At 44.1% G+C, this 25,057-nt stretch overlaps 1 protein-coding gene across 2 annotated transcripts in view; it reads left to right on the top strand.

Annotated features, from left to right (window-relative positions):
* COMMD1 (copper metabolism domain containing 1) overlaps positions 1–25,057 on the top strand; it is a 65,301-nt gene that overhangs the window by 19,044 nt on the left and 21,200 nt on the right. For both annotated transcript variants that reach the window (XM_053380375.1, XM_053380376.1), the window contains exon 2: positions 6,680–6,961. In XM_053380375.1, coding sequence (XP_053236350.1) covers positions 6,680–6,961 — 282 coding nt within the window. The remainder of the gene's footprint in view (positions 1–6,679; positions 6,962–25,057) is intronic.

Genomic DNA, 25,057 nt, shown 5'->3' with positions numbered 1-25,057 from the left:
CCTCGAGTGAGTGCTGCTATGCTAAATTTAGCCAGAGAGAACTGCAACTTTTTGTCCCTCGTGTCTTCAAAACATGAGCTGACCCGTCTTCTATTTTTAGCTTTCTAAGTGAAACAAGATGAGACATTGAGGAGCAGTCCAAAGCAGCAAGCTGGTTTCCCAGAATGCTTGAAGAAATGTAATAAATAGGAACTCGTGGTTTTTTTTTTATGGAAAGATTAAGGAGGGAGAGTAATTCACATGACCTCTCCAGGGCAACGAAGATCATTTAAAAGTTCTATTGCTTGTCGTCCATTTCCCATAGGTTCCCCCCCTTCCTGCCCCATTTGGTTCCCTTGAAATAGTTGCCTTTCAGACAACAGACCAAATAGGCTGCATTTAATGCAGTTCTTTATCTGTTAAAAATGAATCCTCCTTAAGGAATATGTCCTATCTCGGACTGTTAATTCTTACATTGTTGTTGTTTAGCCGTTAAGCCGTGTCCGACTCTTTGTGACCCCATGGACCAGAGCACGCCAGGCACTCCTGTCTTCCACTGCCTCCCGCAGTTTGGTCAGACTCATGTTTGTGGCTTCGAGAACACTGTCCAACCATCTCGTCCTCTGTCGTCCCCTTCTCCTTGTGCCCTCAATCTTTCCCAACATCAGGGTCTTTGCCAGGGAGTCTTCTCTTCTCATGAGGTGGCCAAAGTATTGGAATTCTTACATAGGTAAAGGTAAAGGTACCCCTGACCATTAGGTCCAGTTGTGGATGACTGGGGTTGTGGCGCTCATCTCGCTTTACTGACCGAGGGAGCTGGCATTTGTCCGCAGACAGTTTTTCCGGGTCATGTGGCCAGCATGACTAAGCCGCTTCAGGCGAAACCAGAGCAGCACACGGAAATGCCGTTTACCTTCCCGCTGGAGCGGTACCTATTTATCTACTTGCACTTTGACGTGCTTTCGAACTGCTAGGTGGGCAGGAGCTGGGACCGAACAACGGGAGCTCACCCCATCATGGGGATTCGAACCGGTGACCTTCTGATCAGCAAGCCCTAGGCTCTGTGGTTTAGACCAGGGATGTAATTCAGCTGCATGACTTGACACTGGTATTTGGTTGAATCTGCTGGGCAGGTTATTCTGTTTTGCTCTGTCGTATTGTTTTTATGATAAGGATAAATGGCGCTGGTTTTATATAAAGCAATACTGTATGGTGTCAGCTGACCTGAGGGTCAGAGGCAGATTTAGGGCAGCGCGACCGGTCCCACCACACTGAGCGCTGAGCCTAGGGGGCGCTGCAGGCAGCTGCAACTGTGATGTAGTGAATTGAGCAGAACAGGAGGCAAGTGGAAGGAGGTGCCAAATTTTGCTCTTGCACTGTTGACATTTGAAAGACCAGTCTGCCCCTGTGAGGGCTTCCAGATGTGGCAAGATAATGTATTGTCAAAAGGACATCAACGAAAAGTGGGTAAAATGGGGTATATTTGCATACAATTTGCAAATGCTAATTTATATGTGTAGATGCAACTTCAGAAATACAATAGTCTCACCATAGTGTGAAAGGCTGGAACTAGGGTAGGTGATCTGCATGCCTGCTCAGTCTGCTCTCCAGGTGCTAATTGCTGAAAGCCCCGTCTCTGCCTTCTTACGGTTCTTTGTCTTTAAATTGGCCTTGGACCTGGCAGCCCTTCAATTAGAGGAAACCTTGAAATAAAGGACTGAGCTCTGTGAAACAGAATACATGGCTACCCTCCTGGAGCCATGTCTGACAAAGTACAACTTTTATAATGAAATAAATCATAAGCATAACTAGGATGCTTATTTCAACTTGTAACTATTTTTTTTCTCTAATGGGCAGAGCAATACAGCATTGCAGTTTCTATGTTCAGTGAGGAAGTAATGGGGTCAGCACACTTCCTGCCTGTGATCTGCATTTTTCTGGTTATGAAGATCCGTGAGTGTAAGCAAACTCCTTTTCAGCTCACACAAGTGCTGTGACCTTGCAAAGGGCTTTCAAGAGAATGTCTTTGTTTGGAAAGCCCAAGTTTTCTATAGAACAAAGTGTTACGCTACCTTTAGTACCCATTTGGGAAAGAGTTGAAGGAGTGACTAAAACCACAAATACTTTTAGGAGATGAAAGAGAGAGGCCTACTCTTTAAGAACTTCTATAATATATGAACTATAAAAGCTAGCATTAAACACACTTGCCTGATGTGCTCTGTGAATTGTGATTATTATTATATTTTTAATCTTATAGAATCAAGGATATTTTCCCCCAAAATAGATTCCTATTATTATATTTATATTTTGTCCTTTCTAAAAGGAGCCCTACATGCATACATTTATTTAGTTGTTTATTTAAAATATTTATATATACTGCTACACCTCGTGTACCCCCTACCCACCAGGTCTAGGCTGAGGCTGTAATGAGGATACAACTCGGAGAAATTAACTCCCCTTCTTCATTCAACTTGTCTCTGTAATGCTAGCTTGGTCAACCTTCTAATCCAAGATCAAATCCTATATCACAGATTATATATATAGTCCATTAGCACTTTAGAGACCAACTAAGTTTGTTCTTGGTATAAGCTTACGTGTGCATGCACACTTCTTCAGATGTGAAGAAGATTGGTATCTGAAGAAGTGTGCATGCACATGAAAGCTATCGCAGATGCTTTACAATGTAATGTTCTGGGAAGACTCACCACCCCATGGAGCGCATTATCCAGCCCTGCCTGCCTGGCTTTTATGAGCCAAGGTGGGCAAGGGGCAAGGAGACAAGTGGCAGTTTCACTTGTTCAAGCAGCCTGTCCACATCCTCAGAGGTAACAGGTTGAAATTGGTCCCATACAACAGAGTAGGGGCACTCCCCAGCCCAGCCCTGCTACAATGGGGGAGTCTACCTCTCTCCGAGTTTGAGCAAGTTTATCTGCAGAAAGCTCTGCAAAATCGTTGCAGGAGATCTTGGAGTCGTTACCAGATCCTGATGGTAAAGGTGCTTCTGTTAGACTACAAACCACCTGAAAGAGTCTCCTTGAACTGTTTTCCACAGATGCAACAGAGGCAGCAAACAGGGTCCACTTCACTGTTGCTATCGCCTCTTGGTGTGCTCAAAGTTGAGCTCTATCCTGTGTTAAGTCCATTTGGAGTGAGTTTTCCACCCCCGGTGCTCTAGCCGTCTCAGTGATTGTTTCATCATGAGTGCCGCACCCCATAGTCACTGTTGAATGCACTTAACCGTCCAGGGGTCCTTGACCTTGACCTTCGTCACCCTCAGCCCCTGGGAAAAGCATGGGGCCATGAGAGCGCCATGCTGTTGGAGAGGGCACTTCAGAACCAGACAGTTGATAGCCCTGGTTAACTCTGCATTCCAGTGGGCCACCAGGAAATCAGCTGAAAGGCTATCTGCATGGGTTAATACATTCCCTACCACTCTTTGGAGGCCATTTGGATTCATTAAGTGGCAGGGGCAGACCATTCATTTTGGTCCCACCTTCCTGCAGAGGGGAAGGGTCATAGAGAAGTCTAGCAGACCATGAAACTTCTTTTGTTCCACTGGAACTTAATGTCAGATCACCCACGTCCACAGAGGTAAACACCAGATCTAAGGCATGTCAACTGCTATGAGTATAGTCAGATTTATTCAGGGACAGCCCCATGGAGGCCATGCTTTCCATGAAGTCCCGAGTGACCCCCTTGTAAGGTTGTGTCGGCATGGATGTTAAAATCCCTATGACAACCAAACTAGGTAGCTCTAGGAGAACAACCGCCACGACCTGAAGCAGCTCGGGCAAGGAATCCTTGGTGCAGCGGGGAGGTCGGTACACTAATAGGAATCCTGTACTGCCCCTATTATCCAGCTTCCGAAACATGCACTTAGAAAAATGGGTCTCTAATAGGACGCCTGGTGAAAACGAAGGACTTCTTAAAAATCACTGCAATCCCACCTTCACCTACATGACCTAGAATTCTGACAGAATCAGAATTCTGCTGATTCCCTAATGGCCTGCTGTACTTAAGAGAAACCTGGTGGACAAGCAGCAACAGGAGCAGGCCCAGATGCCACCGCCAACCACATTTCTGATAGGTGGTTATCAAGAGGAGTTAAGGCATTACTGTTTAGGTCCACTTACTGAGGCACAGCAACACACACACACACACACACACACAGCCAGCCTATTTCACCCAATATTTGTAACTCGCTTCACATTTTCCATAGTGAGAATACAGCCCGACACAAAACTTCACCTTGCCTTAACCCCCACCTGATGCAAAACTTCAGTCAAGTACATTCAGCTTTGATTACAGTGGTATCTCGGGTTACAAACACTTCAGGTTACAGACTCCGCTAACCCAGAAATAGTACCTCGGGTTAAGAACTTTACTTCAGGATGAGAACAGAAATTGCGCAGCGCCAGCGCCTTGGCAGCGGGAGGCCCCATTAGCTAAAGTGGTACCTCAAGTTAAGAACAGTTTCAGGTTAAGAATGGACCTCCAGAACAAATTAAGTTCTTAACCCGAGGTGTCACTGTATACGTTTTCTACATAGGTTCCAAACATAACCAATTATACCTGAGGAGAACCCTGTTCATCCTCACAGTAATGCTGTGGCGCAATTTAGGCTGAGTTGCATTGAATGGCTTGTCATTGCCAGTGCCTATGGCTATAAATTGGCCTGGTGCATTTTGCACATGAGAGCTGCTGCAAACATTGCTTCGGCATCTCTTCACAAACACATGTTCTTTTAAATGGGAACAAGAACCATTTGCTTCTTGTGCACAGTTGATAGTAATAAAATGAAAACTATTCAGCCAAGCTTAGACTTGACGAAGGCCAGATCCACAGCAATACCCATTTAAGGCAAAGAATCTTGGGAACTATAGTTCCCCCTCGCAGAGGTACAATTCACAGTACCTTTAACAAATGGCAGGTCCCTTTTTAAGCGAAGCTTATGTTTGTGTTCTCCCACTTTCACATGCCCACTGCAATATACCTTGTTCCAATAAAGCATGCCTATTGAACATAGATTCCTGCAGATAATGTTGTATCGAAAATCCCATAAGCCCCAGTAAAGGATGTCAGAATACTTTTATACTAGTAGAATTATCATTCAAGTTGTGATAAAGGGACTCCTTCCTTTGAACTTCTCCCTGCCTATGCAGAGAGCCAAAAATGAAATAGTACATGAAGCTGAATTGTTTTTGTTTCCCCAAGCCTTTCATTTCATTGTCCTACAGAATGGCATCAATCTGCAATTTAGAGGGTTTGCTAAACGAAATGCCTCCATGGCCTGGCCTGGCAAATTCCTGGATCTCAGCCACAGCTGTCGTCAAGAAAAGTTCTGTTTCAGGAAACTAATAGTGATTTGCTTGTCAGACTCTATTTCTCAGAAAACATAATGAATTTATATTTGTATTTCCTGTTGTGTGTGTAGTAGGGTTGCTTTCCTTTTGGATCTAATATAAAAACCATCTTGTTGATCAATTATTCTTCCAATACTTTGAAAATATTGTTGGATGGCAGGTTGACAGGAGTGCCCTACCTACCAGGACAGACTTTGCTCGTGTGCTCAAGACATCAATATTTTGTTGCACTGTTCAAAATATGAGCAAGCCAGGGCTGAACTGATATTACCCTTGCTGGTACCTTTCCTGGGAAAATCAGAGGCTCGCTATGTCAGGTTCCTATTGGAAGACCGGACAAATGCTAGAACATTAGCAGTGGCAAAGTTTTTATCGGTGGTTGCAAGAACCAATGATCCCTATCTTTTGAACAAAATGCATGTTTAACCTGGAGGTGGGCTGTATGAATTGTGTATTGCTTTGTAACGATTTGTTGGGTCTCTGGACCGTAATAAAGATTGATTGAGTATTACTATTTCATAGGGTGAGATATGAGAAGGCAGCTGTTTGGAACAAATAGAACCATAACAGATTTATTCTAGGCAGGTTAGCAAACTTTTTTTTTTTCATTTTTAAGAGCCTTTAATGATTCTTTTTCCTGCTTAAATGTAAAATATTCAGAGTTCCACAATTTCACATACCTGCTGGCCAATACCAAGCAGCTTTCACCGCTCACCCTTCTCATGAGTTCTCTGTGCTTCTCAAAAAAGTTCTGCCTTGTGGGAGAAGAATTACTTCATGGGGTACATCCGGGGCTGAGGTATGTCACCCAGGTGGCAGAATTCACTGTTCTCCATTCTATGAGGCCGTTAAATCAAAGGAAAATGAAGGTAGCTTCCTTGGATGGGGGTGGGGAGGAAATCAACTCTGAACTCAGAACCTGACAGGAAGTGGCACCTGGCTTGCAGCTACAATAGTAGGCACAAAAGTATGGTGGCATGCAGTTCACACAGCTGCTTACTGTGTATTAAGGACCAAATAATGTATGTTATGGAAGAGTTTATGCCTTTTCTGTTCACTGTCCGCACTTCCTTGATTATATACTACTGCATTATGTTTTGGGAACTGGTTAACTGAATCCATTCTATGTTTCCTTCTGCAAGAATGAGGAGTGGTAACTAATGTAGTATTATTAGGGATTTGTATTCCATACCTCAGTTTTCTAAGAGTACACTAACACAGACTATATTTTTAATTTATTTTTTTTAAAAAAAAATGTCTACTGGACAATTTATTTCGTCTGCGTCAGACCAACACAACTACCTACCTGAATCTATTTTTTTTTGTTTTTGTTTCAGTCAATAGCTTCGGCTGACATGGATTTAAATCAGCTAGAGGCTTTTTTGACTGCACAGACGAAGAAACCAGGAGGCATCACAACTGAGCAAGCTGCAGTTATTGCCAAATTTTGGAAAAGCCACCGAGTGAAAATTCGAGACAGCCTTATAAACCAAAGCAAGTGGGAAAATAGCTTGAAAAACATCAGCTGGAGAGTGGATTTAAAGTCTCAGTCAAGACACGCTGACCAGTTAAACAACCCTGTGGCAATAGTTGAAATGGAACTGGGGAAGCAAGGACAGGTGAGCAATTTTTATCTTGTTTTATCAGTGCGAAAATGTTTCTTAAACATGGGGTTTAGCTTCCAACAATGTCAGACAACTGAGAAACCATACAGACACAGATCACTCTGCCAAGTTGTGGGTGTCTATTGATACAATCTTACACAGTTTATTGTTTACTCAGGGGTAGAGAACTGGTTCTCACCAACAGAACTGATCTTTATCTTCCCCCATCCTCTGTGGAACAAGACTGGCAGGTTTGTCAGTCACGTGACATCACAGTGATATCAGGTGAAGCATTTTAGTATGCACAGTTTGGAATCTAGTCAAAGGCACAATGCTTTGCAAGCCCCAAGAAGCCTCTGGTTATCAGGACTTGCAAAGTGCTGTGCATGGGCTTTCCAGGCACTACCAATCAGCTGATCACTGGTGTCTGCAGTCTTAAACAAATGTACATTAGATGTGAATATGGTTGAAAAGTGTTTTACTTATTTTTAGGTAAATATATGTAAAGGTAAAGGTACCCCTGACCATTAGGTCCAGTTGCGGATGACTTTGGGTTTGCACGCTCATCTCACTCTATAAGCCAAGGGAGCCGGTGTTTGTCTGCAGACAGTTTTTCCGGGTCATGTGGCCAGCAGGACTAAGCTGCTTCTGGCAAAACCAGAGCAGCGCACGGAAATGCCATTTACCTTCCCGCCAGAGCGGTACCTATTTATCTACTTGCACTTTTGACTTGCTTGCGAACTGCTAGGTTGGCAGGAGCAGGGACCGAGCAACAGGAGCTCACCCCGTCGTGGGGATTTGAACTGCCGACCTTCTGATCAGCAAGTCCTAGGCTCTGTGGTTTAACCCACAGCGCCACCCGCGACCCCGAGCCTGCTTCTACACAAATCCTGTTCTGCAATAATTACACATGTGCAAGCCTGCTTCTACACATGTAGAATTATTGCAGAACAGGAGCTGACTCCCAGTTACCTTCCGTGTAAGAAAAACACCATGTGTGAAGAAGAGGGTCTTTGGTTGAGAGCCTTCGTGTTGTTGTGATGAGAGCTTTACAATTGCGCATGCAAAAACCTATTTTGAGATATCTACTTGGCTCTGAAGCTCACTGGGCAAGTCACTCTTTCACAACTTAGCTAGCTGACAGAGCTGTTGCAAAGTTCAAATGCTATTCTCAGTTCACTGGAGGAACAGTTAGGTATATATAAGGATTTAGCCAGATTTTGGGGTGGGGGATCTGTTCTCAGCTTTTTGGTTCTTCTTGGCACCTACTAATGTTAAACAGAAGCATGTCATGCAGCAGCACTATGGCTAACTCTCTGCTCAAGGTGAAAGTATTTACTGCTTTCATATATGTTTCTGAAAGCATTACATCTCTTAAATGCATTACTTTCTTAAAGTCACTTTCTCATTTTAGTTTTACACTCATCCCAAATAACTAAAATCAGATCCTTCATCTGATATTCCTTGATCTGGTCAAAGCTAATGATAACGTCATCCTGTGAATTTTTCTCAAGACCTTTATCTCAGATAGTTTATTGTACAAATAGTTTAAGTGACCTGAATAATTCTCTCTCCCCTCCCTGTTTCAGAATGTGCTGGCATTTGTTATCATTACCATATGCCAGCCATTTTAAGATTGTGTTCTTAGGAAACTTGGCATTCCACAGAAACTGACCAGAGATTCCTTGAAGAGATGCTTAGCCTTGGTGGACAAGCAACCAAGTACACAGATTGTGAGAAACTGTGGAACTTTTTGTGAAAGGCACTATCTCAGGGGAATGTTGAGTGCATTTTGAAATGCGCACTTAATGGAGAAGCAGTTAGGCCTGGATGGCACCCTTCATGACCTGAGAATGCCCTCAGAATCTGTTTCAGAATCCTTTGCAATGTGTAGGAATTTTTACAGTTATCTCAAAGGGGAAGAAATAGGAAGTTGGAAAACTGTGGTTGTATCAAATTTGTGTTGTTTGAGTTGATTGCCATTACAGACTGATCACATGAAATAGTGGTTTCTACATATATTTTAAGGGACACGGGTGGCGCTGTGGTCTAAACCACAGAGCCTAGGGCTTGCCGATCAGAAGGTCGGTGGTTCAAATCCCCGCAACGGGGTGAACTCCCGTTGCTCAGTCCCTGCTCCTGCCAACCTAGCAGTTCAAAAGCACGTCAAAGTGCAAGTAGATAAATAGGTACCGCTCCGGTGGGAAGGTAAATGGTGTTTCCGTGCACTGCTCTGGTTTCGCCAGAAGCGGCTTAGTCATGCTGGCCGTATGACCCGGAAAAACTGTCTGCAGACAAACGCCGGCTCCCTCGGCCTGTAAAGTGAGATGAGCGCCGCAACCCCAGAGTCGTTCGCGACTGGACTTAACTGTCAGGGCTCCTTTACCTTTACCTTTTTAGAAGCAGGCTCAGCAAAGGAAGCAGCAAAGTTAGAGGTGTTAAGAGGCAGGAGAAAGCATTCAAAATGTCTTTTATAGTAGTTGTGGAAAGACTTTGCACAGACGCGGAGGAGCAGTAGTGTTTTCCCATTTCCTGCAACTTTAATCCAGACTGTTACATGTCTTTCCTACTTTACTTTTGTATGACAGGTGTAATGGTGGCAATTTATTAAAAATATACTATCTCCCAAGTGAAAACTATTAGAAATCGGTCACCCTAGTGACCAGGATAAATGTAATCGCTTGAGCTTTGTTCACCTTGAAAATATACGTATTAGCTGGAACAGTTATGTAACTGGATAAAGTGAAATGTGAAAAACAAAAACAAAACAATAATAAAAGGGCAAGGTTCACACTGCTGAGGGAGAAGTAGAATAAAACAGATTTATTATGCTGAACGCTGTTTAAAAGCTGTGCACGATGTCAATGGTTATTTTTCCTCTACATTATTTCTCTACTACATCATCAAACACTGAACCAAAAAAAAAATGTGTTAGCAGGATACAGTTGGGAACAAGATCACCTTGAATATTTTCTGTTGCCACTTACTCCCAACCCCCGCCCATCTCTGAGTCCACTTCTGGCACCTGAGCCTCATTTGTGAGAAAGGTGGCAGGGGAGGCTTTAGTGCATCTTTCGTTACTCCCTTTTGCTCTTAAATTTTTCCTTTTGGTGTATGTATGCTGTTCTTTATCCAGTTCCTTAACCTGTGTCATACAGTGGTTCCGCTCCTTCCTCCTGGGCCGTGTTCAGAAAGTGGGGGGGGGATGAGTGTTCAGACCCCTGGGCTCTCACTTGTGGGGTGCCTCAGGGTTCTGTCCTCTCCCCTATGCTTTTCAACGTTTACATGCAGCCGCTGGGAGAGATCATCAGGAGGTTTGGGCTGGGTGTTCATCAGTATGCGGATGATACCCAGCTCTACCTCTCTTTTAAATCAGAACCAGTGAAGGCGGTGAAGGTCCTATGTGAGTGTCTGGAGGCGGTTGGAGGATGGATGGCGGCTAACAGATTGAGGTTGAATCCTGACAAGACAGAAGTACTGTTTTTGGGGGACAGGAGGCGGGCAGGTGTGGAGGATTCCCTGGTCCTGAATGGGGTAACTGTGCCCCTGAAGGACCAGGTGCGCAGCCTGGGAGTCATTTTGGACTCACAGCTTTCCATGGAGGCACAGGTCAAATCTGTGTCCAGGGCAGCTGTTTACCAGCTCCATCTGGTACGTAGGCTGAGACCCTATCTGCCTGTGGACTGTCTCGCCAGAGTGGTGCATGCTTTGGTTATCTCCCGCTTGGACTACTGCAATGCGCTCTACGTGGGGCTACCTTTGAAGGTGACTTGGAAACTATAACTAATCCAGAATGCGGCAGCTAGACTGGTGACTGGGGGCGGCTGGCGAGACCATATAACACCGGTCTTGAAAGACCTACATTGGCTCCCAGTACATTTCCGAGCACAATTCAAAGTGTTGGTGCTGACCTTTAAAGCCCTAAACGGCCTCGGTCCAGTATACCTGAAGGAGCGTCTCCACCCCTATCATTCTGCCCGGACGCTGAGGTCCAGCGCCAAGGGCCTTCTGGCGGTTCCCTCATTGTGAGAAGCAAAGCTACAGGGAACCAGGCAGAGGGCCTTCTCGGTAGTGGCGCCCGCCCTGTGGAACGCCCTTCCAGCAGATGTCAAAGCGATAAACAACTACCTGACATTCAGAAGACATCTTAAGGCAGCCCTGTTCAGGGAAGTTTTTAACGTGTGATATTTTACTGTATTTTTGGTTTCTATGGAAGCCGCCCAGAGTGGCTGGGGAGGCCCAGCCAGATGGGCGGGGTATAAATAATAAATTCTTCTTCTTCTTCTTCTTCTTCTTCTTCTTCTTCTTCTTCTTCTTCTTCTTCTTCTGGCAATAATAACTTTTGGTATACAGTGATGTTGGAGGTGTTTGAAGACGGCTCTCCCTGTCTCCTAGGTGATGGTGCTTTGGCTGACTTTGGGCTGCTCACTGGGTTGGTACCACGTGCAGTCAGTCCAAGCCTTGGAAAAGGCTGCTGTGAGTACTGCCCAAGGAACAGAAGTGTTTGATCATGGTGGCCTTTGCAGAGTTGGCACCTGTCGCTGCCTTGAGATTCCCAGGATGGGGTGAGGAGTCTGCCTTGACAGGCTGGTTTCCTTGTGCAAGTTGGTCTGAACCGTTCTACTGATGCTGGTTAGGAACACAATGCCACTCCTCGCAGCGTAGCCAGGAGTCGCGTCTCTCCTACCTAGAAGGGTGGTTGCCACCTTGTGGACGGGCATCATCCTGGGTTCCACTCCTGAGCATTTGCTATGAGTGATGATTTCCTTGTTCTTCGTTTTCACGGCATTCCTTGGTCTGCTGGCACATTTCCTTGGAGAGCCAGGTAAAATGGCATCTTCCTTAAACTAATGAGTGAGTTTCTCCTGGATGTTGGTAGAGGACCAAAGATCCCTAAAGACCCCAACTTACTCCTCTGTCTATTATTGTGTCTTTTTCCTCAGGGGTGCCTTCTGCCATGAGTCAAGGGATTCCAAGGACCATTTGAATGGCAATGCCCATCAACTTTGGGGAGGCCCAGCCCTCTCAAATATTTTATTAGGAGGGACCAAAGAGACCTCACCCCCTAGGAGTTGGCTCCTAGGCTTGCCAGTGAGGGAGGGTGTCTGTGACAGGAGGAATTTGCAGACCATACCTGTGGGTCACCTATGCTGCCCAGTGTGTCATTTAGCTTGGTGAGAGCTCCCTAGAATGGTGATCTCTAGAGCAGCATCTCTGAGCCCCTTAGCACTGATCATAAAAGACCACCTCTAAAATGTGTTGTGAAAGCCCAAAGCAGCTTAGGTCAGTGAGTAGGTCCAGACAACGTTATTGAGATGTCCAGGCACCGTGTAGATTGTTCTCCAGGTGGTTGCAGAAGAGGAACCAATTGCAAACTGCAGGCTGCAAGCTTTTTATGGGGAGGATTGAGGTTTGTTTGAAAACTCACTGTTTGGTTTTATCCTCCTAGGATTTTGTGGAGTTACTGTGTGAACTACTTAAGCCTTAGCCGTTTTACAAGTGATAATGATTTCTCTTTTTTCCCCACCACCACCACTCCCAGTTGAATTGCTGTTGTGTTTTTCAATCTAAGTAATTAAAATACAAGTAATTTTGACGGTGCTAGTGTACTATTCAATTTTACATTGTTTTTTATGATTTTCAATTTTATACATTTCAGTAATTTTACAATCATTTTAACATTTTGAAACCTGACTTCCTTCCCCCTCTTTCTGAGGTTCCTTAAATTTATTTTTTATATTTTCTGCCTATTCCATATTAATTTAATTTACTCATTTATTCATCTACTTTATACAATTTTACATTGTTGCTTTGCCATTTATACCCTTATAGGTGTTAACTGGACTGCAGTCATCTCCTCTCATTGTTGAGAAGCAAGGCTGCCTGCTTTGCAAGGAAAGGCTTGTCATGGAGGAGCAGGGCAGGGAAGAGTTAGGTAACCTTTGACGAAAGTATGAGCAACAGCCGCTTAGCTTAGTGAACTAGTGAACTTAACCTAGTGAACTTAGCCGCTCAAGCCATTCGTGCCTTGAGACTCTGTAGCATGGCAAACATCTTGGACAGGATGGGCAATCAAACCATGGTTAAGGGAAGGTGCCAGGTTCAAACATAACACCAAGCCATATTTAAAAGAAAACATGATTCATAAGCTAACAACAAATCATAATTTTAGATTGTGGTTTGTTGGCCCAAACAAGCCGTGGTTAACTGCAGAGCAGGGTTTGGAGACTTGAACAAGCATAGTTAGGCTAAACAGACTTTAGCTTTGTGCATATGAAGGAAACCGGCAAGAGACAAGAACTCAATAGTAATTCTTGAGATTTCATTTTGCTGCCAATCTTGAAAGACGTCACTTTAGTTTTTCATTAGCATGCAAACAGAATGTGGTGATGGGTTAATTGAAGAAGCAGAATGAACTAGGCTGAAACTGTTCTGCAGCTGCCAATGTCTCAAAAGACTAAATCAAAGTAGAGTTTATCATGTGATGTTTAGTTGCCTGGCATATCTGACCTTAGGTGAGGAAATGAAGCAAGATGATCATGCTCAAATCCACTAAACCCTCTTTAATATGCAGCTCAGAGAATCTTGACTGTCCATTTCTTATGCAGATTATGTTAAGGATAATGGTTTAATTTCTTGAAATGGGACTGATTACTTACGGTATGTTAAATAACTGTGTATATTCAACTTGGGGTTTTTCCTTTGGCAGTAGCTCTCATGTGATTGGCTGATTGTGAGAGACACAAGGGAGGCATTCCATTCTGTTGTGACTGTTATTCAAGTAGCTGTCGTTTTTTTTGTCTGCTCTCTGTTTCTCTGTGTGTGGGGGGTGTGAGAATGGCTGCTGAGAGAGGTTTCTCTGTATACTAGGGGTCAGCAACCTTTTTCAGCCGTGGGCTGGTCCACCATCTCTTAGACCATGTGGTGGGCCGGACTATATTTCGGGGGGGGGGATGAAAATGGGCCAGACTATATTTTGAAATATATAACCCAGAGATGCATTTTAAATAAAAGGACACATTCTACTCATGTAAAAACATGCTGATTCTCGGACCGTCCGCTGGCCGGATTTAGAAGGTGATTGGGCCACATCCGGCCCCCGGGCCTGAGGTTGCCTACCCCTGCTGTATACTGCTGAGGACAGTGTGTGTCAGTGTGATCTTTCTGAAGTGAAACAGACAAAGGAAGATCCCTAAATGTTCACAGGGAGAAACATGTGCAGGAGCTGTCTGTAAGGAACAAAGTGAATAAGCATGAGATTGTAAACATATTCTTCTCAGTTATATATTATGAAAGTATAGTTCTTTTGAATATAAAGTCTTCCAAGGCAAACCTTTGGTCCCACAGGAAGCAGCACTTTAAAGTTCCAGTCAGGGGTGTTTCCCAGCCTCTCTGGAGGGAATTGAACAAGAGACTTTCTGCATGCTGCTGAACTATGGCCTTTCCCCACTATCTTAAATGCCTTGTTTCCAACGCTTCGTGAATTTAATGCTATAATACACGAAGAGGTGGAAACAAGACATTTAAGATAGTTTTTTTAAAATAAAGCTTTGCTTTGTTAAATGTGCATTCTGTACTTGAGGTCCTTTGTAATATTTTATTCCAAAACCTTTGAGATAATTTTTTTAGTTTTCTGTTCATTATCTTGCTTTGAATGTACACTTTATAGTTGGCTTTCTTCTGTAATATTTTATTCTGGGTTGTTTTATTTGATGTTTTAATGTAGTTTGTAAACTGCTTGGATAGTTTTTTCTTAAAAATATAAAGCGGTATAGAAAGGAAATGAATAACAACAAAATCATAACTTTGGGTTGTATCCTGTGGTACAACTTAGCTTACGGAAAGACTTTTGTCAGCAGAATGGAGAGGAAAGCCATTCCACCACCAACCTGCCACATCACCTGGCATCCTAAATCTGTTTTGGAGAATCCCCCAACACTCCAGAGCCATTTTTTGGGTGTGGGGTTACAGGAGGGAGGGAGAATCACCAAAAATGGCTTCCCTCCCATTCTTACCAAGGAACAGCACTGGTGGACACAACCCATTTCACTCATGCGATCCGTGTCACTTAGGTTAGTTGTTGCTGCCTGTCTGAATTTCACCCAGTGTTTTCTGAACTCTTGCGCTGCCATTTTATAACTAGTTCCAGCTTGTGGACCACAGGGATCTGGGTTTGCTTTGTTTAAAAATAGTGTTCTCAAGTCTGGTTCTCCCATTCCGATGTCAAATTGAAAAAGGAACCATTCTTATTATTAGCACAGTGGAAAGGTGTGTGCCTCAAACCTGCAAATGTGCGTGGAATGCTTTACTTGTGGGTGGGTAAATTTACTTAAGCATCAGGTGTAAATAAGCAGGGAATACACTAGACATTCTTTAGCAGCTGGGGAAAAAATCAAATATGATGCATCCAAAGAAAATTCAAGGGATTGCTGTATGAGGGACAGGAGGAAGAAAATGTAAATCTTTCCTGTCCACAGACATTTTCATCCTGTTTTCTGGCTTTATGCACCAACTGCAGTCCTTTGTTCAGTCCCCATGTATTCCTCCTACTCTGTCTTATTAAGATCTAATAAGTATTCTTAAAGAGGCTCTTCCTGGATCCAATTCTGCTTGATAACTGCTGCCCAGCTGCCAAAACCGTGTTTTGGAGGGAAGGTGATCAAGAGGGATTTAGTGATGTACCGTATTTTTCGCACCATAGGACGCTCCGTCCCATAGGACGCACCTAGTTTTTTGGAGGGGAAATAAAGGGAAAAAAATTTCCCTTTATTTCCCCCCCAAAAGCAGGTCAGGGAAACCGAACCAGGTCGAGGAACAGCGGGATGGTGGCACTGCGCCTCCCTGCTGTCCCCCGAGCTTGTGGGGCTGGCTGCCTGGCGCGCGGGGCGCTCTGCTTCAGCGGGCCCCACCCGCCAGGCAGCAGGCTGCTATCCGCAGCGTGGGGAGCCCTGCGGGGAACTCCTGCAGGGCTCCCCACGCTGCGGATGTCTGCCCGGCGCGAGGGGCGCTCTGATTCAGGGCGCCCCACCCACCGGGCGGCAGGCTGCTATCCGCAGCTTGGGGAGCCTTGTGGGGAACTCCTGCAGGGCTCCCCACGCTGCGGATGTCTGCCCGGCGCGAGGGGTGCTCTGATTCAGGGCGCCCCGCCGGCCGGGTGGCAGACTGCTATCCGCAGCGTGGGGAGCCCTGCGGGGAACTCCTGCAGGGCTCCCCACGCTGCGGATGTCTGCCCGGCGCGAGGGGCGCTCTGATTCAGGGCGCCCTGCCCGCCGGGCGGCAGGCTGCTATCCGCAGCTTGGGGAGCCTTGCGGGGAACTCCTGCAGGGCTCCCCACGCTGCGGATGTCTGCCTGGCGCAGGGGGCGTTCTGCTTCAGGGCGCCCCTCGCGCCGGGCGGCAGGCTGCTATCCGCAGCATGGGGAGCCCTGCGGGGAACTCCTGCAAGGCTCCCCACGCTGCGGATGTGTTCCCGAAGCGCCGGGTGCTCTGCTTTCAGGGCGCCCGACGCTCCGGGAAGCAGGCTACTATCCGCTACTATAGACGGCTAGCGGAGACCTTGCCGGCACCCAGAAGCTTGGGGCGCGCTGAGCTCCACACGCCCCAAGCTTCGGGATTAATGCAGCACTCCGCTAGCTGTGGGAGAGCTGGGTCTCCCACGGCTAGCGGATAGCTTCCTGAAGCCTGGAGAGCGAGAGGGGTCGGTGCGCACCGACCCCTCTCGCTCTCCAGGCTTCAGCGAAAGCCTGCATTCGCTCCATAGGACGCACACACATTTTCCCTTCCTTTTTAGGAGGGAAAAAGTGCGTCCTATGGTGCGAAAAATACGGTAGCTATGACTATTGAATGGGATCATTTTTCTAGATGCCTTTCGATCTGGTCACGAAAAGGAGTTGCCATTTTTGGCCCATAGTGGCAGGCATAGGTCAGCAATAAAAAACATGGCGTCAGTGAAGTTGGCTCTTTATTCAAAGTGATCCCAGTAACTCCTCCCCGTAGGTCTTGTTCCAGTGAGGCAGTTGCAAGGACTGAAGGTCACCAACTTCTCAACACTCTCTAAGGCTCCTTCTCTCCAGGGTCTTTCTCAAGCAGTCACAAATTGCATCTGCACACAACCAATCTCTGCTTTGCTCTTTTCAATTCTCTGTGTGTTTTAGGAGATGGGGTGGGAGGGGAGCTGGTTGCAGCACAAGGGGGGGACTCCCTGGCTTCTTCAGCAGCCTGCCTCATCTCTGTCTCCTGGACCCCCTCCTCTGCCACAGCGTCTTCCTGTTCACTAAACCCTGTTGCCTCTTCAGCTTCTGACACCTGTTCCTCCAGTCAGCTCCCTTTTCTCCCTTGGACTACTCATCGTGATCCTACACTAGTCCCCTGGCTCTGAGCCTTTTTTCCTTGGGGGTTCCCAGCTAGTGCCCCCTCACACTCCTCTTCATCCAGCCAGTCCATGACACATAGCTATTATTATTATTATTATTATTATTATTATTAATATTATTACAGAAGAAAATATAGCACTGTAGCCAGATGTGATGCTTAAATGTAAAAGGACTACGTTGATTCAGACATTCTAGACTAGTGTCTCTTACAGTCACTAGGTTATATCCATTGTTAAAAATATTCAGAGTACACCCATTTAAATTAAATTAATCGGTGTGAATAACTTATCTCCATTAATTTCAATAGGTTTACTGTGAGTAAAACATAGCTTGGTATAACCCTCTCTCAGCTTGCATACATTTCATTGACAACTCCTGAGGGAGAACTTACACCCTTATCCAAGGAAGAGGTCTTTGATACAGGGAGATGTCTCATTCCGCAAAGTATATACCTGACATTTCACATGAACAATCACCTTAACCTGGGTGCTGTGAAACAGAAGCAGGGGTTGAATGATTCACGTTCTGAGTGGCACCATTAACCTCTGTCATTGAGCTGCTGTCTTGGATTTCTGGCAGGCCATGTAGATTAAAGTTCAGGAAGAATGAGGCTGAACCCTTGATAGTCTTATTAATATTATTATATTGCTTTGGAAGTTGTTACAACATACCGATATGTATGTCTGAACTTAAATGCATTGTACAATTGAGATATGATGTGAAGAGAATGTCAAAAGTATCTACAAATACATTAACTGGATGAATTTGATTTGGGAATGGACTAGTTATGGTTGGTTGGTGCGAAACAAACCATACTCCCTCATTTAGACATAAAACTAAGCCAGGGAGTGTGGTTTGTTTCTTTCTAGCCTGAGCAGGAAGGAAAAAACAGTCCACCTCCGTGTCTTCACAGTAAACCACATTAACTTTCGTTTGCCATGACATGAAAACTGAGCCCATATGCATCCTTTCTAAGCATGTAGGGGAGGCTAGGGTTATTAGCTTCCATACTACAGAGGTGCTCAAATCATCTTAGCAAAAATATGTATTGGCACTTTTACTGTGGCTCCTCTCTCAATAGCCAAACTAAAGTATGTTTTTACCCTAGCAAACTGAGATTCATAGTAGTGCTTTTATCCATAAGTAGATGGGGAAATATGTGTCTGATGGAGATGTTGATTTCACCACAATGATGAATCCTTCAAGAAACGTCAGTTACAGTGTATGTGCCTCTGCCTTCAAATGCCAAGTATTCAAACATTCATATGAAAAAGAATTCAGGCCAACAAGCAACCCACACTAACCAGGTACACAAACAGGTGGTACAGAGTAAAATTATGTTTCCTGTGTGTCTTTATTAATAGAAACTGTGGTTCTTAAAGACCAGTCTTCCTTCTCTTCACTCTCCACCTTTTCCAGCTCTCTTGCCGTTTGCTTCCTGTCTGAACCTTGCCCGCCCTTCATATGCACCAGGAGTGGGTAACCACTTTCAGTTCAAGGGCCAGATTCAAACTCAGAGATATCCCTGTGCACTCCCTAAGCCAAGGTGGCCTGACTTTTCATATCAAGTGAAATTTTTCACAGCAAGAGCACTTTGATACAGAACCCGTGGGCTGCAAACTGCCTTGTTGTATGTCGGGGGGGGGGGGCGCTCTGGCAGGGTATTATAGCCCTCCCACCTCCTCCCCAAAGCTGAGTAAGTGCTAACTCGGCTTTGGGAAGGAGGAGGAGGGACTCTAGGACCCTGTCAGAGCTCTCATGCCTCCTCAAAGCCAAGGGCCTTGCTTACACAGCGCAAAGGCAGGGGGAGCATCAAATGTTGCTGAGGGCCGCATGTTCACCCTGCCAGAAGCTATATAGATGTCGTTAAAACATTAATTATTTAATTAAAAAATATTTATCATAATAACTTTTCTTATCGGTGGAAAATAATACTGGGGAAAGTGAGTTGCAGGGGTCCCTTCAAATCTCTCCTCTCATTTCTGCATGAATTTTCAATGAGCAGAATTTGACTCACAGGAACTCTGGGTTCAAGCCATTATTGGTTGTTCTGTAACTGATGGCCTCTGTTTTCTGTTGTAATTCCTTGGGGGGAGGGGTATTGAGGAATTTCCATTTTGTGGTGGTATCACTACTGCATGTGGTTTATGGCAGGATGTGGAAGTTCCCAAAGAAGAAGTTATAATTGTAGATTAAGAATGTGACACCATTCCTTGTTGCATGACTTCCTGTCAATTTTCTGTTTCTCAGAAAACTATTGCTTTTAATAGTCAGCCTTTTAATCCTTAAGCATTTGTACTTGTACAAAGTCCTGTAATTTTGTTAAGTATAGATTTGAATTTCCTTTGTCAAACAAAGAATATATAAGCAGTAAAACAGAGCCTCTAGAGCCTGTTGTCATCATTTTACAATTTCACGTGGCAAAGCACCCACTGTTTATTTTGGAAAGTTGTTTATTGGTTAGCTTTGCTTTTAAGATACCGTAAACAAATTCTGTGAGATCAAGGAGTAAGTTTTTCATCTGTGTTTAGATGCAACTGGACACCATTTTTAATCAAGGTAGTGAACTGAACTTTTCAAAACTGTCCCAATTTTAACCACTACTTTTAAGAACAACTCTAATTGTTGTTCTTGTTAACATTCCTAGCATCACCAGAAATTCTAACCAATGTTTGCATAATGGTTCCTGAGAACAAGGAGAAGATTGTCTATATATAGTAGACTTGGGTGCCATATTGAATCAAGATGGTAGACTGAGCCTTTCAAAACTGTTCTGATTTGATTTTTTTTAATTACCGTATTTTTTGCACCATAACACTCACTTTTTTCCTCCTAGAAAGTAAGGGGAAATGTCTGTGCGTGTTATGGAGGGAATGCCTATGGGTGGCATGCCTACGGATTTTCCTCCTCTAAAAACTACGTGCGTGTTATGGTCGGGTGCGTGTTATAGAGCGAAAAATACGGTATTTGGTTCTTAGAATTCCCAAGCAAAGCCAGGTGCAGGGCTGTTAGTGTTCTATAACTTATTAGTATGCTCATTCTGTGGAGCTAGAACAATAGTAAGCAGCACTTTATAGATGTAAGAGTGTTTTCCTGCAAATTACAGAATGATAATGTTGAAGTGCTTTTGGAGGATGTCAGTTAATAAAAGCGTTATTGAAAGCTAGATCTTTCGTGCGATGCTTAAACAATTCCCACATGCAGTTTTTTTATGCCTTGCTTTCTATGTTAGGATCGCTGTGAGGATTCATTGCATAAACTGTAATTCAAAATAATCTGTTTATCCACAGATATTTCTCAGATTATTGCAAGTTTTTCAGTACTACAGCTGCAGCCTAGGCTCATGGGAGTGGCTGCATTCTATGCGCCTGAATATTTGGACGGGTTACACTTTCATTATAGGACCCTTGTTAAGAGTAGCCCTTGTTTTAGTTGTTTAAAAAAACCTTTCTGAAATAGCCCATGCCTCAGCCATTTCAAGATTATGTTGCTTTTCAGGGCTCTGTAAGGAGTGAATCTGTCTCCCCATAGTCTGAAGGTATGAAATATAGTCATACCTCTGGTTGAAGTAGCTTTGAGATGAATATTTTCAGGTTGTGCTCTGCAGCAACCCAGAAGTAACGGAGCATGTTACTTCGGGTTTCACCACTCGTGCATGTGCAGATGGTCAAAATGCCATCACGCGCATGTGCAGAAGCGGCGAATCGCGACATGCAGACACGTGGATGCGGGTTGCATTCGCTTCAGGATGCGAACAGGGCTCCGGAACGGATCCCGTTTTCATCCAGGCAGTCTGGGTAGAACGGCTCTGACCCAGAGACAAAAGTTTAAACCTTCCTAAACCCATTATCCATACATCTTTCCCTACATTTTCTTTTATATTTATGTTTGGAAGTGCCATCAACTTACTCCTTCCCTAGCTCAGAGCTCCTCTCAGCAGTACCCAGGCAATAGTAGTGGCAGTTCCAGGGGATCATACTGGTACCAAGTCCTTATACTTAACTCTCAGCTGTGCCATACAAAAGGCACCGCAAGCACAGACTTTTCTGGAACTCCTTTTCTTGAGATACATGTTATAGTTCCACTATCCTTTCAGTTCCTCTCTTTCTGGCTCAGACTTAGAGATGTATGTCTGCTTTCACACATTTCTACATGAAGGTTGTATGGGTGCACGTGAAATTTTACAAGTGGAAAGGCTTTCAGTAGAGACCACCTCTTCTAATAATATGCTTGCAAGTTTTTCCTGTGTCTATTGCCTTTTGGGTGTTTAACAAATAAACAGAAAATATTGAAAAATTTGACTGTGTTAAATAAACAGCACTGATAGTGATTCACTGCTTCCTGGTTTCAGGCATCTTGGATGTCTAGCCAGCTCCACGCTAGAGACAGTAGAGCTGCAGATGGAACATGTGACAGAGGATGAAGCGGTTGCTGTGGCTGGAGTTTGTAATGGTGCTTGAGGAAGTGAGTCACCAGGTTCTGCCTCAATTAATGATGTTATTGGAAATCTCATCTCTCTAAGCACCTCCTTGGTGTTGAAAGTTTCATTTATTTACTTAAAGGAAATATACACTAATACACTACCCTTCAGCCAAATACAGCTCCCAGCGCAGCTAACAAATCATTAAGAAGGAGTCCTTGTCCAGATGTTGGACTCCCATCTGCCCTATCAGCATTGCCAGTGTCCAGGAATGTTGGGAGTTACAGTACAGCAACATCTGGAAGGCAACAGAGTAGGAAACCTGATCTATGGTATAATTCTTAGTGTAACTGCAATTCAAGGTGGGTTTTTGCAGAGGAGAAGAGAATTATTAGTAAAAACCACTATTCCTGATCTGAGGTATCACCCCAGTTGAAAAACACCTATTTCCATAGATCTGTTCATCACAGTAGTGTGTGTGTGTGTGTGTGTGTGTGTGTGTGTGTGTGTGTGTGTGTGTTTGACACAACTTATATTAAACATTTTGTAAGGGTGACAACATCAGCTATAGCCTGTGCTGTGAGAGGTAAGGGAAGCAAGCAGATCAACCAACCCAGTCATCCTTGCAGCTCTTAAAGGACTAATATTTTATTATGGAATCCACTTTTGTTGGGTTCATTTCATCAGGTTGTGTGAGAGACATAAAACTAAAGTAAAACTTAAATAATGCAAAATAAATAAGACAATCCTGAGCTAGATGTAGTGGTCTTTGTATAAAGCAGCCTCCTGTGTTCTTGGAACAGATTCTGCATTTGGAAAATGATACTTTTGAACAAATGCTTGAAAACGCAAGAACAAATCTTCCTAACTGAGATCAATAAATCCCATTTCTCTGTGGAGAATTCTAGCTGGTTTGCTTCAAATGTTGGCTTCTTCCTTTACTAATTTCATTTTGTCCCCTAGCAGACAATTATCAAAGAGCTCATTTAGCTTTTCTGTATGTCTGCTGGGTCACAGAAAAAATGTGGAACATGACAAAACATTTATTTTGAGGTCTTTAGATGTGAGACCTTTCACATGATTATCATCCCAAGTTCTGTGGGTGTGTATTTGCAGTGCTTGGCATAATGAAAGCTTGTTTTTATTCATAAAGAACTGAAGCCGAAATGTGGAAACACAGCAATGCTATGTCTGTATGGGGCTGATGGCGGCCCATTTTCCTTCTGATATCCCCCCTCACCCCTCATATTCCACCTTCAAGCGAGTGCTGAAATGCCCCAAGCATACAAAGCACACAATGCTTTGGGTGTATCTGTCCTGGTTTGGGCGGCATCAACGATTCTAGTGACATTCCCCCAGCTTCTTCCCTAGAATAGCAAACATTTCCCACTCTTTGCTCCCCGGACCCCAGCCTCCTTCTCAATGTAAATGTGGAGCCTGACGTCTGCGTGGGAAAACAAGGGAGTGGGCAGCAGGACTTGGCTTTGGGAGTCCTGCACACCAGCGATGGGGATACTAAGACTGAACCATGGGCGTAGGCAGGGGGGCAGTTGCCCCCCTAAATCAAGTAAATAAATATAAATGCTTAGCTAACTGACCAATCGCATCACAGATAGCTTGGTTCTGCCCCCTGCCCAGCAGAAATCCTGGCTACCTCCATGGGCTGAACTGAAATGCAGCTATAAGTACTGAAGCGCAGTTCAAGTACATGTCAATTCTGGGAACTGGTCTGTCTTAAAAAGGTTGACCAAGCAGGCATAGGTGCTTGCTACCTGACAGCTTGCACAGAGAGGCAATGCAGGAACCTTTAAAATAATAAATAAAACTAAAACAAATGATGCCTAGCTGGAGTTGCTGTGTTCAAAATTTTAGAGGCCAGGAACAAAGCATGTGGGAAGGTTATTTGTCATACTGGCCTGGTTGTGGACTTCCAGCTTGCTGTTGCCATGCATTCTTGGGATATAGACCTATGCACAACGGAAGCTAATTCTTCATGTTTAGGGAATAAGAACTTCCAGAACATGAATGACTAGGAGGCAGTTCAGCTCAAGAGCTTTATTATGCACCTGGACAGGCTACTATCAATCTGATTGATCGATCTAAAGGACATTAATTTCAAGTGAGCACTGTCCACTTCAATTGTCTGTGGTTCTTGTTGCTATTATCGTTGTTAATTAAATTTCTATACCACACTTCATCCAAAGATGACAGGGCAGTTACAGTATAAAAACACAGAAATACATATCACAATAACAAACAAAATCAACCCCCCAGTTTAAACACAGTTTAAGAGGCCATAGTTTGGGAGAAGAATGTACCGTATTTTTCGCCCTATAGGACGCACCGGCCCATAGGACGCACCCAGATTTGGGAGGGGGGAATAAAGGGGGGGGATTTTTTTTTCCCCCGGGCTCGCAAGGCTTGTGGGCAGCAGCCCCCAGAACGGGTCCCAGAGCTTGCGGGGCTGGGAGCTTGCGGGGCTGGGGGCGGGGGAAGCATTTTGCAGTTTTGTTCAAATTTTAAAATGAAGCATGAATGTTGATTAGATCTGTTCTATAGACCTTTCTATATTGAAAAAGGCAGCACTCAAGGCAACTCTCACAGAAATATAACAATAAATAAAAACAAAATTAAAAAGAGCCTTAAAACATGGCTGACTTCTATATGTTATACAAAGTAATGGAAAGCTTAAGGCTTTTCTGAAATTATGTGCTTTAAGCTTGCCATGTGTTACAGAAAAATTGATCAGATATTTACTGGAAATTTGTCTGCTGTCAGTTTAATGAAGTGAAAGCTTTCCACAGTGTCATCAAAATGGACTTTACCTTTCAACAGATTGATTGTAATTAAAGGGTTTAAAGTGAGTATGCTCTTATCAGGGATGCTCTATAGTCACATGAAGTGAGAGAGATCAGAGTACTGTATGGTCCAAGCCAAATATTAAGAGGATTTTTGCCAGCTGGTATGAACACATGGCTGCTAATCATTATAAAAGATTTAATCTATATTTTAGGGGAAATTGTTTTCTAAAATTATTCTTTCCAATTAATTATGCAACCAAGTAACAAAATCCTATTTTCTGGTAGGACTCTAGTTTTGTCTAGCATCTACAAGATAGGTGACAATTTAGCAGCTGTCCCTCGTGTTGAGATGAAATGATAGCAAAATCTTCACCAGTTACATTTGTACATGCTGACAGGAAAAAGAGGACAACCACATCCTTAGTTTGGCTGAAAGTTGAGTTCACTTCTCTCTTTCTGAATGACAATGCAGTTTAAAGCCAGGGTTGTTAGCAAGGTGAAACTCAGGATGTGGAGCT

Source organism: Podarcis raffonei, chromosome 3 (genome assembly GCF_027172205.1).
Source record: "Podarcis raffonei isolate rPodRaf1 chromosome 3, rPodRaf1.pri, whole genome shotgun sequence".
NCBI classification, from domain to species: Eukaryota; Metazoa; Chordata; class Lepidosauria; order Squamata; family Lacertidae; genus Podarcis; species Podarcis raffonei.
The sequence above is the reverse complement of the archived record's forward strand: the minus strand, read 5'-3'. Positions and strand labels throughout refer to the sequence as shown.